This window comes from Prionailurus bengalensis, chromosome E3, assembly GCF_016509475.1.
Source record: "Prionailurus bengalensis isolate Pbe53 chromosome E3, Fcat_Pben_1.1_paternal_pri, whole genome shotgun sequence".
NCBI classification, from domain to species: Eukaryota; Metazoa; Chordata; class Mammalia; order Carnivora; family Felidae; genus Prionailurus; species Prionailurus bengalensis.
The window spans coordinates 31,491,078-31,503,304 of record NC_057357.1 but is presented as its reverse complement, the minus strand read 5'-3'; the positions used below and the strand labels follow the sequence as shown (position 1 = coordinate 31,503,304).

General features: G+C 49.5%; 1 protein-coding gene across 2 annotated transcripts in view; it reads left to right on the top strand.

The window, feature by feature from the left end:
• Positions 1–12,227, top strand: part of SNX29 (sorting nexin 29) — a 500,693-nt gene that overhangs the window by 347,196 nt on the left and 141,270 nt on the right. For both annotated transcript variants that reach the window (XM_043560511.1, XM_043560512.1), the window contains exon 17: positions 11,278–11,333. In XM_043560511.1, coding sequence (XP_043416446.1) covers positions 11,278–11,333 — 56 coding nt within the window. The remainder of the gene's footprint in view (positions 1–11,277; positions 11,334–12,227) is intronic.

The window sequence follows — 12,227 nt, the reverse complement described above, 5'->3', positions numbered from 1 at the left end:
TCATTGGGCTGTGGAAATCAAATCATTGGTTCCTCCCCGCCAAGAAGAGTTGACTCTTACCCTGAAATTACCAGTAATTTTTCTCTGGCTGTTGCATCATCAAGTGGATCAGGAGTTGGCCAAGTTTCTCTGTAAACGCCCAAATAGCACGTGTTTTAGGAAGGCGGGCCACACTGTTTCTGTCACAGTTGCTTGACCTTGTGGAGGTAATGTGAAGGCCGCCCTAGATGATAAAGGTTGTACAAGCATCCCTGTGTTCCAGTGAGAATTTATTTACCAAAGCAGGCTGGGATTGGCCCATGGGCCATGATGTGCCGGTCCCTGATCTGCCGTATGGGAAGGCCCTGGGTTTCAGGCTCGAATTGGCACCGTGAATGTGCCACTGTCTCTGCCCTGGAGGGTTGCCCCAGCGACACGCCTACCCTTGTGCACTAAAGGGGTTGGGCGGTGGAAGGGGGGGGGAGAAGGGGGTGCTGTTTGCAAGGAGACAGCGTCAGAGGTGATAGACGTGGCAGGAACCTGCTGTTGTCCCTGTAGTCTGATGTCTCCAATGGGTTCACCTAGATGTACCGTCATCCGCTGCTGGGCGATACTGAGCTGCTCAGACCTGGTGCTCTAACATCCACAGTACCTGTTACTGCTCCTGAGTGCTGCTTAGTGGCCCCTGCTGGGCTCTAAGTGACCATCACCGTTGTGTCTGCGCGTGCTTGGGGGAAGTCCTGCACGCACACTCCACTTCCCCACGATCCTAGCGAGGCCGGCTTTGGATGCTCGTGTTTGCACCTCCTGGTTGCCCTGTGCCTCGTTTTCCCTGGCCGCTCCATGGGAGGTAAGGGTGAAATGAGAATGAATGAGGCGGTTCCTTAGTGGTTTCTGAACGATTTTCTTCTTGAAAACATCACGCTTTTTTTAACTCTTTGTTTAAGAGGATCTCTTCCTTAGATATGCGAAGTGGGGGTCCGATCAAAGAGGAACCTTCTCCTGCTAAAGAGGGCCTGGGGGAGGGACACGGCTACTAGAAAGCTGGGAACCTGTCAGGAGCAGGTAAGCACCTTCCCACCGCCTGCACGTGGTGTGAGGTTATAGGAGCCTGCAGCGAGGAGCCCCGGTGAGGCCGTGTGTCCCAGCTCCCCCCCCCCCCCCACCCCCGCCGGGCCTCAGGGGCCTCCTCTGTAGCAGGAGTGAGCTCAGATTAGCTCCCGGCTCTCCTACACCTTTCACTGGAGATTGCTGAGGATTCTGAAGAATTGCTTTATGTCCTGGTAAGTTAAGCCCAGAGAAACTGTAGACAGTTGGTGATTTGTACTCTCTTACAGGCGAGCCTTACAACGGTCTGTCGATGGAAAGGCAGAGAGGGTGGCAAATGACCCTGTACGCACTCACGATCAGGGGTGTGTTTGAGAAGCGTGTGCGGGGGCCCCCTGGTTGTTCCATCCTGCCGGCCTCCAGCCACCGCTCTGTGGCCGCAGAGACTGAGCGAAACTCCAGCTGGCCCAGGCTTCCCTCGCTTTCCTCCCATCGGGACTTCTCACTGTCTGAGCGAGGACCAGAGTCCTGCTGTTTTCCCTCGTGTTTCAGCCTCCCCTCCAGCTGCTTTGCCCTTCCCCCTCCTGGAAGCCTTACTTACCCTTTGCTTCTGCGCGGACCTGGACACTTAACGGCATTGATGGGTTTATCTGGAGACCGTCTCTCCTTATGGATTGTAGGGTATGTGAGCCACAGGGCTTTGTCCCTGCTGGCTGTCGTCTCCCTGGTACCAGAGTGTCTGGTCCTTAAGAGGAACTTAGCATGGATTGGTGGACCAAACATCTCAGTGCTGGCAGGTGTGTGCGTCTGTAGAAATGGGGCAGTTGGCCCTTCACTCGTGGGTGAGGGCTGCTGGGTCCTGACCTTCTGTCTGTGCAGCACCCTTGAACTCCACCCATGAATGATGGGAGTGGTTGCCGCTTAGGGGGGGGAGGGGCGTCTGTTCTCTGCCAGATGCTCGGTGGGGTAGGTCCTGGGTGGGGGGGCCTTCTGAGCCCTCCCGGCAGCCCCACGGGGCATCTGCTTTTGCCCTGTTCTGCAGCAGGAAGGAGGGCTCAGAGAAGGGTAGAGGCTTGTTCTTGACCACAGGTGAAGTCACCTCCATCCCAGCTGACCCATGTCCCGACCCAGTCATGTTTTTACCTTTTACAGCGATTTGTTTTTAAAAGAGCACATGTGCGTGTGTGCACGTGCACACACACACACACACACACACACACACGCCCCCCTCCCCCAAAACACACTCGAGCCGGGGAGGGGGCATAGATAGAATCCCAGGCAGGCTCCGTGCCATCAGCACAGAAGCCTATGTGGGGTTTGATCCCATGAACCGTGAGATTGTGCTTGAGCCGAAATCAAGAGTCGGATGCTTAACCTACTGAGCCACCCAGGTGCCCCAATCCAGTCCTTTAAGAAAAAAAAAACAAATTTGATCAATCACAACACATTTTAATTTTTAAACACGTGATAAATACCACTAATGTCTCAGAATCCAGAGAACCAAAGTAGTTTTATTAACCACCCGACACACTTCTGTAATACTTTCTCTCCAACATTTTTAAGCTGTAAACTGATATTTTCTTTGTAAGACAGCAATATCTTGTGATTTTCTCTGCAGAGACTAGAAAGGTAATTCCATTGTTCTACGTGGTTGATCAAAACTTGTTTTTTCCTAACATTCTATTAGAAAATTTTAAGAGTTATCTTGAAAAATTTCGCCATAAACACCTATATACTCATCACATGGAGTCCACCATTAACAGTTGACTATACTTTTCTCTTCCATCCCTCCACCCATCCCTTTCGCTCTCTCCCTTTATATCCCATCAATTCATCTTTTAAAAATGCATTTCAGGGGTGCCTGGGTGACTCTGTCGGTTAAGCTTCTAACTTTGGATCAGGTCATGACCTCACAGCTTGTGAAGCTGGATCCTGCTTCAGATTCTGTGTCTCCCTCTCTCTCTGCTCCTCCCCCCACTTGTGCTTTGTCTCTCTATCGAAAATAAACATTAAAAACAATTTTTTTAAAAATGCATTTCAAACTAAATTACAGTTATTAGTATATGTTTCTTCCCAACGACTTTAGTGAGGATATCATTGACTGGAGTTCAGTGTTTCTTACTTTTTTAAAAAAGCTTTTGATGGAAAGTTTGCATAGAGTGAAATGTAGACATCTTGACCATATGCTCACTGAGTTCTGACAATTGAACACATTTGTGTAGCAGAAAACTCAGAACTTTGCCGTCTCCCCAGAATGTTCTTTGATGCTCCTTCTTGGTGACTCCCTACACCTCTACCTCAGAGATAGTCACTGTCATGTTTCCCCCCATCGTAGAATACTTTTAATTTAAAATCGCAAAGTTATGGGGCACCTGGGTGGCTCAGTCATTTAAGCATCCAACTCTTTATTTTGGCTGAGGTCATGATCCCAAGGTCATGGGATTGAGCCCTGTGTCAGGGTCCTTACTGAGCTGCTTAAGATGGTCTCTCTCCCTTTCTATCTACCCCTCCGTCACTCACTCGCTCGCGCTCTCTCTCAAAAAATAAGTAAATAAAAGCTAAGATAAAATGTCGAGGTTGTTACATTTATTTTTTGAAAGGGTAACTTCCTCCCGCGTGCAATTGATAAGGTATAAAGTTGTACAGTAAAAAATAATTCTGTCCCCCTCACACCCTTGCTTTTCAGTGTCCTTCCTTTGAAGGCATTCACTGTTGCCAGTTTTCTGTGTGTCTTTCTAGAAATGGTTAATGCAGATGCAAAAGCACGCATGCGTGATGCGTGTGTCTTCCAAGTCCTTGATGAAAACAGTACCTCAGGTCGCCTGTTGTGTTGTGTGTTTGTTGTCATTTGACACTACATCCTAGAGGTCATTTATTGCGTATCGTTGCTAGTTCCCTGGCTCTTACTGCCGTAAATGGTGCTGCAATGTATGTTCTCAGACAGGTGAGTGTACCTATGTAATTCATGCATCTTTATTACTTGGAGAGAAACTAGTTGTCCGTTCTTAGTTAACTGGATATTTTCCTCATGCCCCTTCCCTGAAATTCCTGTTCTCCTCCAGCCATGCATTTATCCATTTACCCATTTCTTTTTTTCTTTTTTAACATTTGTTTATTTATTTTGAGAGAGAGAGAGAGAGAGAGAGAGAGAGAGAGAACGAGCGTGTGAGCACAAGCAGGGAAGGGGAAGCCGGGGCGGGAATTCCAAGCAGGCTCCATGCTGTCAGCGCAGAGCCTGATGGGGGCGCTCAGTCTCACGAACCATGAGATCATGACCTGTTCCGAAATCAAGAATTGGGGGCTGAACTGACTGAGCCAGCCAGGCGCCACTATCCATTTCTGTATGTGTTCACCTTTCTATCCAATGGGAATATTCATTGAGCAATTACTAAGTGCCTGGGGCCAGGATGGGCTCTGGAAATATTGTGCTTGAGATCCTCATGGTCTTTGGGGAGAAGCAGACACATGAAAACCCACATCACAGAAATGTAATAGTCCGCATTTGTTCAGGCTTCCAGAGTTTCCCAGAGGACAGCATAAAAAACTTTCCGAAGCTCTTCATTGCCAGTTCTCTACTCCCCACGGAGGGTCTTTGACCTCCGCTGATTTTTTAAACCATGCAAATGCCTCTAATTGTTTGTAAAACAAAAGAACAAATAAATAGATAAACCCAGAAGCCTGAAAGTGGTCCAGCCCTGGGCTGGTTGCCTCCTGTGGGGCCGGGAAGCCCAGGCCGACTTAGTACTCAGAGCACAGCCCTGGGTCTGTCTGCTCTCTGGCTTGGCCAGCCACGCTGGAAGACAGCCGTGCCATGGCACATTTTGTTCCTTATTAAAAAAACAAGACGAGAGAGCAGGGGTACAGTTGGGCTGGGAAATAGTTGTGTTTGGCAACACAAAGTGAGAGCTAATTGCTTAAGGGAAGGCTTTTCGAGAAGAACCATGATGGAGAAGGTGACTGTGGAAAATGTAAACCATGGGTGTCATTTCGTGATTGGGACACAGGTTTGCTGCTCCAGAACGTCTGCCTTTTGCTTTTCTTCTGAGCGGTAAATCTGAAAGCCGTGTAATTAGAAGAGAGAGAGAGTACAGTTGTCTTCCTCTGGTTTTTCTTAACTCCAAACTAAGTTATCCTTATCATGCACGAGGATTGCAAATTTGCTCCAAAGCAGTTTAAAAATAGACATTTCAGCGTGGAAAGACAGCTCACATCATTCTCTGTCTCGGCAGTCACAAATACTAATTCAGCGTCCTCAGTGTGACGGGTGCCGGGCGAGGCTGCCGTGACATACAGTGCACGTGTCCCCCAGCTCACAAGGAGGGACCGGTACACAGACTAACCGGAATGGATTAATGGCCAGCCGCACAGCGTGAACCATAGAGGTGGCAGCGGAGATGTGTTTAGTTTCTGTGGTCTAGGCGGGTGTCTCCCGGGAATGCACATTTTAGCTGAATCTGGAAGGGCGTACAAACAGGTTGTGGGAAGGGGGTAGGGGAACGTGACTTGAGATGTTACTTGCTGCACACGTGATTTGAGGATTACATGTGGGAACACACTGGCACACAGTAGGTGTTCAACACATGTTGGGTGGTCCTTCCCATCTTTGTTGATTGTCTCTAATAGGGCACTCGGAGAAGGGTTGTCACGGGGTAGGTGAGGAAGAAACCGGGATTTATTGAAGCCAGGTGACTTCTCTCGCAGAACATCCCATTTTTTGTTAGTCCACTGAGACTTGACGCATTCTGCTCAGACTCTAGGCTGACGCGTGTATTATCCGAAGGTGGGAAAGGACCTGGGGTTTCCTTGGGAGAGAGCCAGCCACCTTGGACTGGGTCAGGCCCACGCCTTGTTCCTCCAGGCCGGGCATCTGCCAAAAATCACCCTGTCCCATCAAAGAAAACAGGCTTGTTAAGGAAGGCTTCGGATTTTAGACTCACGTGGACACTTGTGCACATCTGCTCTTGAGCGATTGAGTCCTTCCGGGCCTCCTTCACTCCATCCGAGGTCTCTGTACCAGCAGAGCCCCTTCCGGGTGAATCTGGGTTACTTCATCTCCTGGGCTTCTCCTTTTGCAGAAGCAAAATGCAAAGACCGGGGATTTTGTAGTGGGAGGCGGCGTAGCTTTAGGGGTAAAAAGTGCCATTCCCTCCTCGATCACTTACCAGCCGAACGACCCTGGGAAAGTTACTTTTCGGGCTACCTACTGCTGCATGTCAAGCCACCCCAAAACTTAATGATGCCAAAACACAACCATTTTCTTGGATTTCATGGTTCTGGGGGTAACTGAGTGGTTTTGCTCCAGCATACGCTGCGGTCTGGGGCTCACCTGAGCTGGACATCCAAGATGGCGTGCTGATTCATCTGGTATTTGGTGCTGGCCTCCTGGCATCTCTGTTGCTTTTGTTTATTCACGCTGAATCCCCTTGTCCTTGCCTGCGGAATGGGGTGGACGGGGAACCCCTGTGCCCACAGGGCTGGGATGGGGAGGACCTGGGATGATTTTGATGTGAAAGCACTTTGTGACGCAGGAAGCCTTTGATGATGCCTGGTGGTGATGTGTCTGTGTTTGCAGCCCCTCGAGACTGGAAGTCAAGACAGCTCCAAGGAAAGGGAAGTTTCTCTGTCCACTCTCGCTGCCCCTACTTGCATCCTGATTCTGAAAGGGGGAGGAGGGAAGAGATTTTCCTGTGGCTCTGGCAGTTGCCTGATTATTTCTTTCCTCTCTTCCTCCTTCCTTCCCTTCCTGTTTAAATAAGCACTTACTTAGTATGTTTGTTACTGTTTTTGGCCAAGTCTCAGTTCTTTGAGCCCTTATCCCAGGTCTGAGGAATTCTAGGTCAGAACAGCAGGGTGAACCAGCATCTGGATTCCATTTTGGCCCAGTTGTGAGGGGCTACGGTGAGCTGGCCGATCTCTGCTCCCCCGTCCCCAAGCAGCTCGTGAAATCCTGAGTTGGGAAAGAGTGGGGAAGCTTCTTTGCTAACGCAGCCCAGGAGAGTGTTTTCTGTGAGCCTCGCCTGCCCCCCCACGCCCATTCATGTTTGTCCAGGAGGATCCGGGAATGCTGGCTGCTCTGTGTCTCCAGAAGCGGGCTCTGCCTTTCCTGCACCCACGTGCTGCCACGTGAGTCCCCAGCCCACAGGCCAGGCGGGGACCCGCCTTTTCTCCAGGGCCTGAGAGAAGTGAATGAGAACATCCGTGTTGCTGATCCCTGTTTTATGCCCCCTGTTGAGGGGGAAGCCAACACAGGCCATATCCTAGAGACGTGTCCCTCCAGGCTTTCCTTGTAGCTTCGGACGGTCACAAGGGATGTTTGTGGCCCATGTCCTAATTCAGAAGGGTTTAACACCTTCCGGCTACTTAGATCCATTGTCCAAGATGATTCTTAAAAATCAGCATCCCTGAGAGTTAACGTATGTGTGAAGAAAATACTGCCTTCTGAGAATCGATTCCTTTTTAGAAGCGGCTTTCTTTGTTCTTAGCCTTGTAAAGTGATGTCTGTCCTTAACACCCTCCCCTTCTCTTTTCCTTGAGTCCTTCTGGTCTCCTTTCCTTCAGCTTTGTGGGGTCGATCCAGTCAGAACCTTCCCTCTTGCGGGTGCAGCTCCCTGGGTCCGAGCTCTGTTCGCTTCCAGTGTGAAACCAGGCTGATGGAAAGATGGCGTCACCATGCACGAAATGGCGTGGCAGCCGTCTTCAGTCTGGCAGTCCCTTCTCCAGTATGCGTACCTGCTTCTCCTGTCGTGCCCGAGGAACCTTCCCCAGACCCGGGTGTCAAGGGGGAAGCTCGGAAAAGAGAGGCCAAGGGCCGCCCCACGGCCATGCCAGAGAAGGTGCTAGAGTCCTGGCCGTGCCACGGGGCTCCGTGTGGAAGAGCCGAGGGGAGCGTGGTGTGTGCGCGGTGCTGGGCCTTCAGAGCCTCCCCTTGTCTTTCTGCATCCCGGACTCCAGAGCATTTGAAGGCAAAGTCTCTACTTTCTTCACGGCTTTCTGCATTTCAGCCAAGTGCATTTTGCAGGGGGCGGGCTGGGCATCGGGCAGAGTGTTTTACTTACTTTACACAGTTACACGAGAGACACTTAACACATAATATGTGTCTGTTTACGGTTACGTGATCAATGCACTTTCAGTGTCGAAAGTCCAGAAAAGTGCAATCCATGTGACCTCTCTCTCCCCGGTGTCCCCTTTCCCCTCGTTTCATTCTGACCTTACTGATGGGTGGACGTCCTAAGTTGTGCTTACGAATTCACAGTTCCAAGCAGCGTTTTGTGAAACAGAGGCAAGGAGCTGTTGGCTATGCCATTACAAATCTATCAGAAGCTCTCTTCTGGCGGGATAATACGTTTTTATTTAAATGTTCAATTGGCAGTACGTTATTTCAGAACTCAAGTGATGTAAAAGGATATTTAGTAAATAGACTCGTTTTCTTTTTTTAATGTTTTTTTTATTCTTTATTTTTGAGAGTACAAGTGAAAGCGCTCAGGAGATACGTAGAGAGAGAGGGGGACAGAGGATCCAAAGTGGGCTCTGTGCTGACAGCAGAGAGCCCGACGCAGGGGTTGATCCCATGAACCGTGAGATCATGACCTGAGCCGAAGTCGGATGCTTAGCTGACTGAGCCACTCAGGCGCCCCTCATTTTCTTTTTTCTAAAGTGTTTACTTATTTATCTATTTGGAGAGATTTACTATTTATGTATTTACTATCTATATACTTAGAACTGGAAAGTAGGGGAGGGGCAGGGAGAGAGGTAGAGAGAGAATCCCAAGCTGACCTGACTTGGGGCTCGATCTCATGAACCACGAGATCATGACCTGAGCCAAAATCAAGAGCCGGATGCCTAACCGACTGAGCCACCCAGGCACCCCCAAATAGCTTCATTTTCAGTGTCTTCTGCCGGCTGCCCAGGCCCCCACTCCCACACCCCGGTGCCCACTGGGTGCTCCTTTTTCTAGGTGTCTTAAATTTCCCTGCTAGTGCTTCTCAATGCAGGAACAGACGAATATAGCTTGATAGTTTACCTCTGCACTTGTGTGTTAAGGATGGTATGTTAGACCCACCACCTGCACCCTGCTTAGGCTTTCTCTTGATCTTTCCTGGAGATCTTTTCATGACCGCACACGGAAAGCTATTTTGTTCTTCAAAAGCACATTTAAAATTTTTTTCTAAAGCAGTTCATTCGAAAGATAGATTATTTTAGTCTTATGGAAATACAGCCAATGCAAATTTGGTCTGTTTCTCTCCCCACTCCCACTCCTACTGTATTATCAATGATAGCCACTGTTAATGTTCTTCTGTATTTTTCCAGAATCATTTTCACGCTTGTACCCTCATGAATGTGCACATGTAACCTATTTTTTGTTTAATCTGGCCATCTCGTACAGACGTGCCATCATTTCCTGAATGGTTTCTCTACAGTTGGACCTTTAGATGATTTGCAAAAATCTCAGCCATTGAAAGAGGAATGATCTTTGATGTAAATTTTGGTCTGTGTCTTTGGTTATTTCCTCCAGAGAAACTGTAGGAATGAGGTATCTGGGTCAGAGCATGTGGATGTTCTTAGGGATTGGGGGACACAGTGTCACGGCTTCCCTAATAGATTAAACCGTCTTCCCAGCCGTCCACAGGAAAAATGACGGACGCCATAACAGAAGGGCCACACCAACCAGCCCAGTGAGTTCCTCGTCCCTTTAAGCTGAAGTTTTCTCAGGTTGTGGGGTAGGCATGTACCTCCTTGTTGGGGTTGAAGGAATCCCTCCATAGCAGCTTCTTAGCCAAACCTGCTCATGGAGCCCATTTTAATTGCTTGGCTGCACACATCTGTCCAGGGCCCAGGTTGGGTGTCCTCCCCCTGGGCTGTGGGGAGAGACGGCCTTTGGGTTGGCAGGACAGATTCTCTGTGTCAAGGATAACAGAACATAGAGCTTTTCTCCGTAACGGCCATACTGTTACTACAGTGCAGTGACCGTGAACGTCCTACCTCCCAGGTGTTGTTCTGGGTACTCTGTAGGCATCAGCTCATTTTGTCTGTAGGTGAACTCTGAGTGCTATGACTGTCCTGCCTGTTTTACAGGTGAGGACAGTGTGACCAGAGGGGGCAAGTGATTTGCTCGTGGCTACAGGGTCAAGAACAGCTGGGGCTGGGGTTGACCCTGAGCCTTGTGGCCCCAGAGTGTAGGCTCCATAATCACGGCATCCTCCTGCCTCGGAGAGAACCCACTGTGTCTTTAAGGAGTGCCTTCTGGCATCTCCAGCCCCCGGGAAAGGGTCCAGGTCTCACCTCCTTCCACCCCACAGCTGGTTTTCCCTGTGTTTGCTGAGGGTTTGGCAGAAAAGCCTTTGCGGTTGGACAGATCTGAATTCAGACCCACTTTCTGCATGTGTGGCCTTAGCAAGGTCTCAGCCTCCCTGAGCCTGTTTGCTCATCTATGAAGGGGTTGGGGGGACAGATTTTTATGAAGAACGATGCAGATTGTGGTAACAGGAAAGCTCTGACAGGTGTAGTGTGTGAAGTCAATGCTCTCTTCCTCAGTTGCCCACACCCTCCCCCTTTGCACTCTTTCCTCTTGGTTTTGATCCACATCCTTAAATTCTGGCCACTTCAGGTCTGATCAGAAGCTCATGCCCTGGCCATGACCGTAATACCACCATTTATTGAACATCTTCTGGTGCTGACCATTTCGGTACCTGCTTTACGGGGAACCTGCCATCCTGCCAGGCAGTGGAGTTTCTTGGACCGAGTCGTGTTCTCCCGGGGCCCTTCTGAGTCAGGAACGGCAGCTGTGCTGTGCCTTCCAGGTGCTGGTGTATCGTGACAGGGAAGGATGGAGCCGTCTGGGGGCAGACGTTGACCTTTTGTGTTTATGTCCTCGGTGCGTCTGTGTTCATCATGGTGGCAGTGGTTGTTTTGTCCACTACTCATCTGGTATCTTGTATCTCAGATCCTAACCAGGTCTTTAGAGCTCCAAAATTACACGATTTTATAGGCCTGCTATTATCTCGATAGGATTAACAGTCCTTTTTCTGTGAAGATAATCAAGATTCCTCATGGTGACATATTTTTATTACCCCAACACCGTCTCTAACCATCCTTCCACACAGTCTCTTCTTGTTTGCCAGTAACTGCTTTCTCACCTTGTTCTGAACAGGAGATGTGTAAGCATCATTGGGAGGCAGGATTCTTGCGTGATTATGCCAACCACGGTAACCAGGATGCGTTTTCTCTCTCCCTTCTCCCCTTTCCTGATGGCAGGTGCCCGGAGATTTGAGCCAAACATCCGAAGACCAGAGTTTGTCGGATTTTGAAATGTAAGTCCACGGCATCTACTCACGAGGGCCCCTTTAGAAGTAGGACTCAGTGGTTTGGCTTGTCTCCCAGAAGACCACGGTGGGGGGAAACAAAGATCACTGTTTCAGTCTGCGCAGGGCAATTTGGTTATCATAGAGGGAGAGGCTGTTCACCTGCAGCCCAAGTCTGGCCTTCAGATGTGCCGTGGTTCTCTTCTTGGGTATTAGAAAACAATTATTTTTTTGGCTGACATTTTAGACTTGGAAGCTATCGCATAAGAATTTAAATTTCGCTTTAAAAAGAAAACAAGGGGGGCTCTGATCCCTACCAGGCCACGGTCAGTGCTGAGTAGCAGCCGCCTCCTTCACACAGGGCAGGTACTCTTTCACTTACCACAGTCCCCCCTTTTCCCTGTTGCCTGACTCTGGCCTGCTGCCCTCATTTCTTTCTCTGTGTGTCTCCCGGAAGAATGAGTTCGCAACCCCTGAGTTAATGGAAACAGCAGTGGTTTGGTGCATGGGTCTGATTTGTGACTGGATGTGACTCTGGCTGGTGCCCCTGATGATAAGCTCCTAAAGAACGTAGTTGGTCTTCAGACTGTTTCACAACCAGGTTGCTTTGGGGTTCGGGTACTTGGGCGTAGTTCCTCAGCCCAACGAGAACAGTATATACTTTGCTTCTTATTTTTAAATACATATTTTTAAATGTTTATTTTGATTGAGAGAGAGTATGCACCAGTGGGGAGAATAGGCAGAGGGAGAGGGGGAGGGAGAGAATCCTAAGCAGGCTCCATGCTCTCAGCACGGAGCCAGACTTGGGGCTCGATCCCACCAATCATGAGATCATGTCCTGAGCTGAAATCGAGAGTCAGGTGTTCAACTGACTGAGCCACCCAGGAGCCCCTCTTGTCAAGT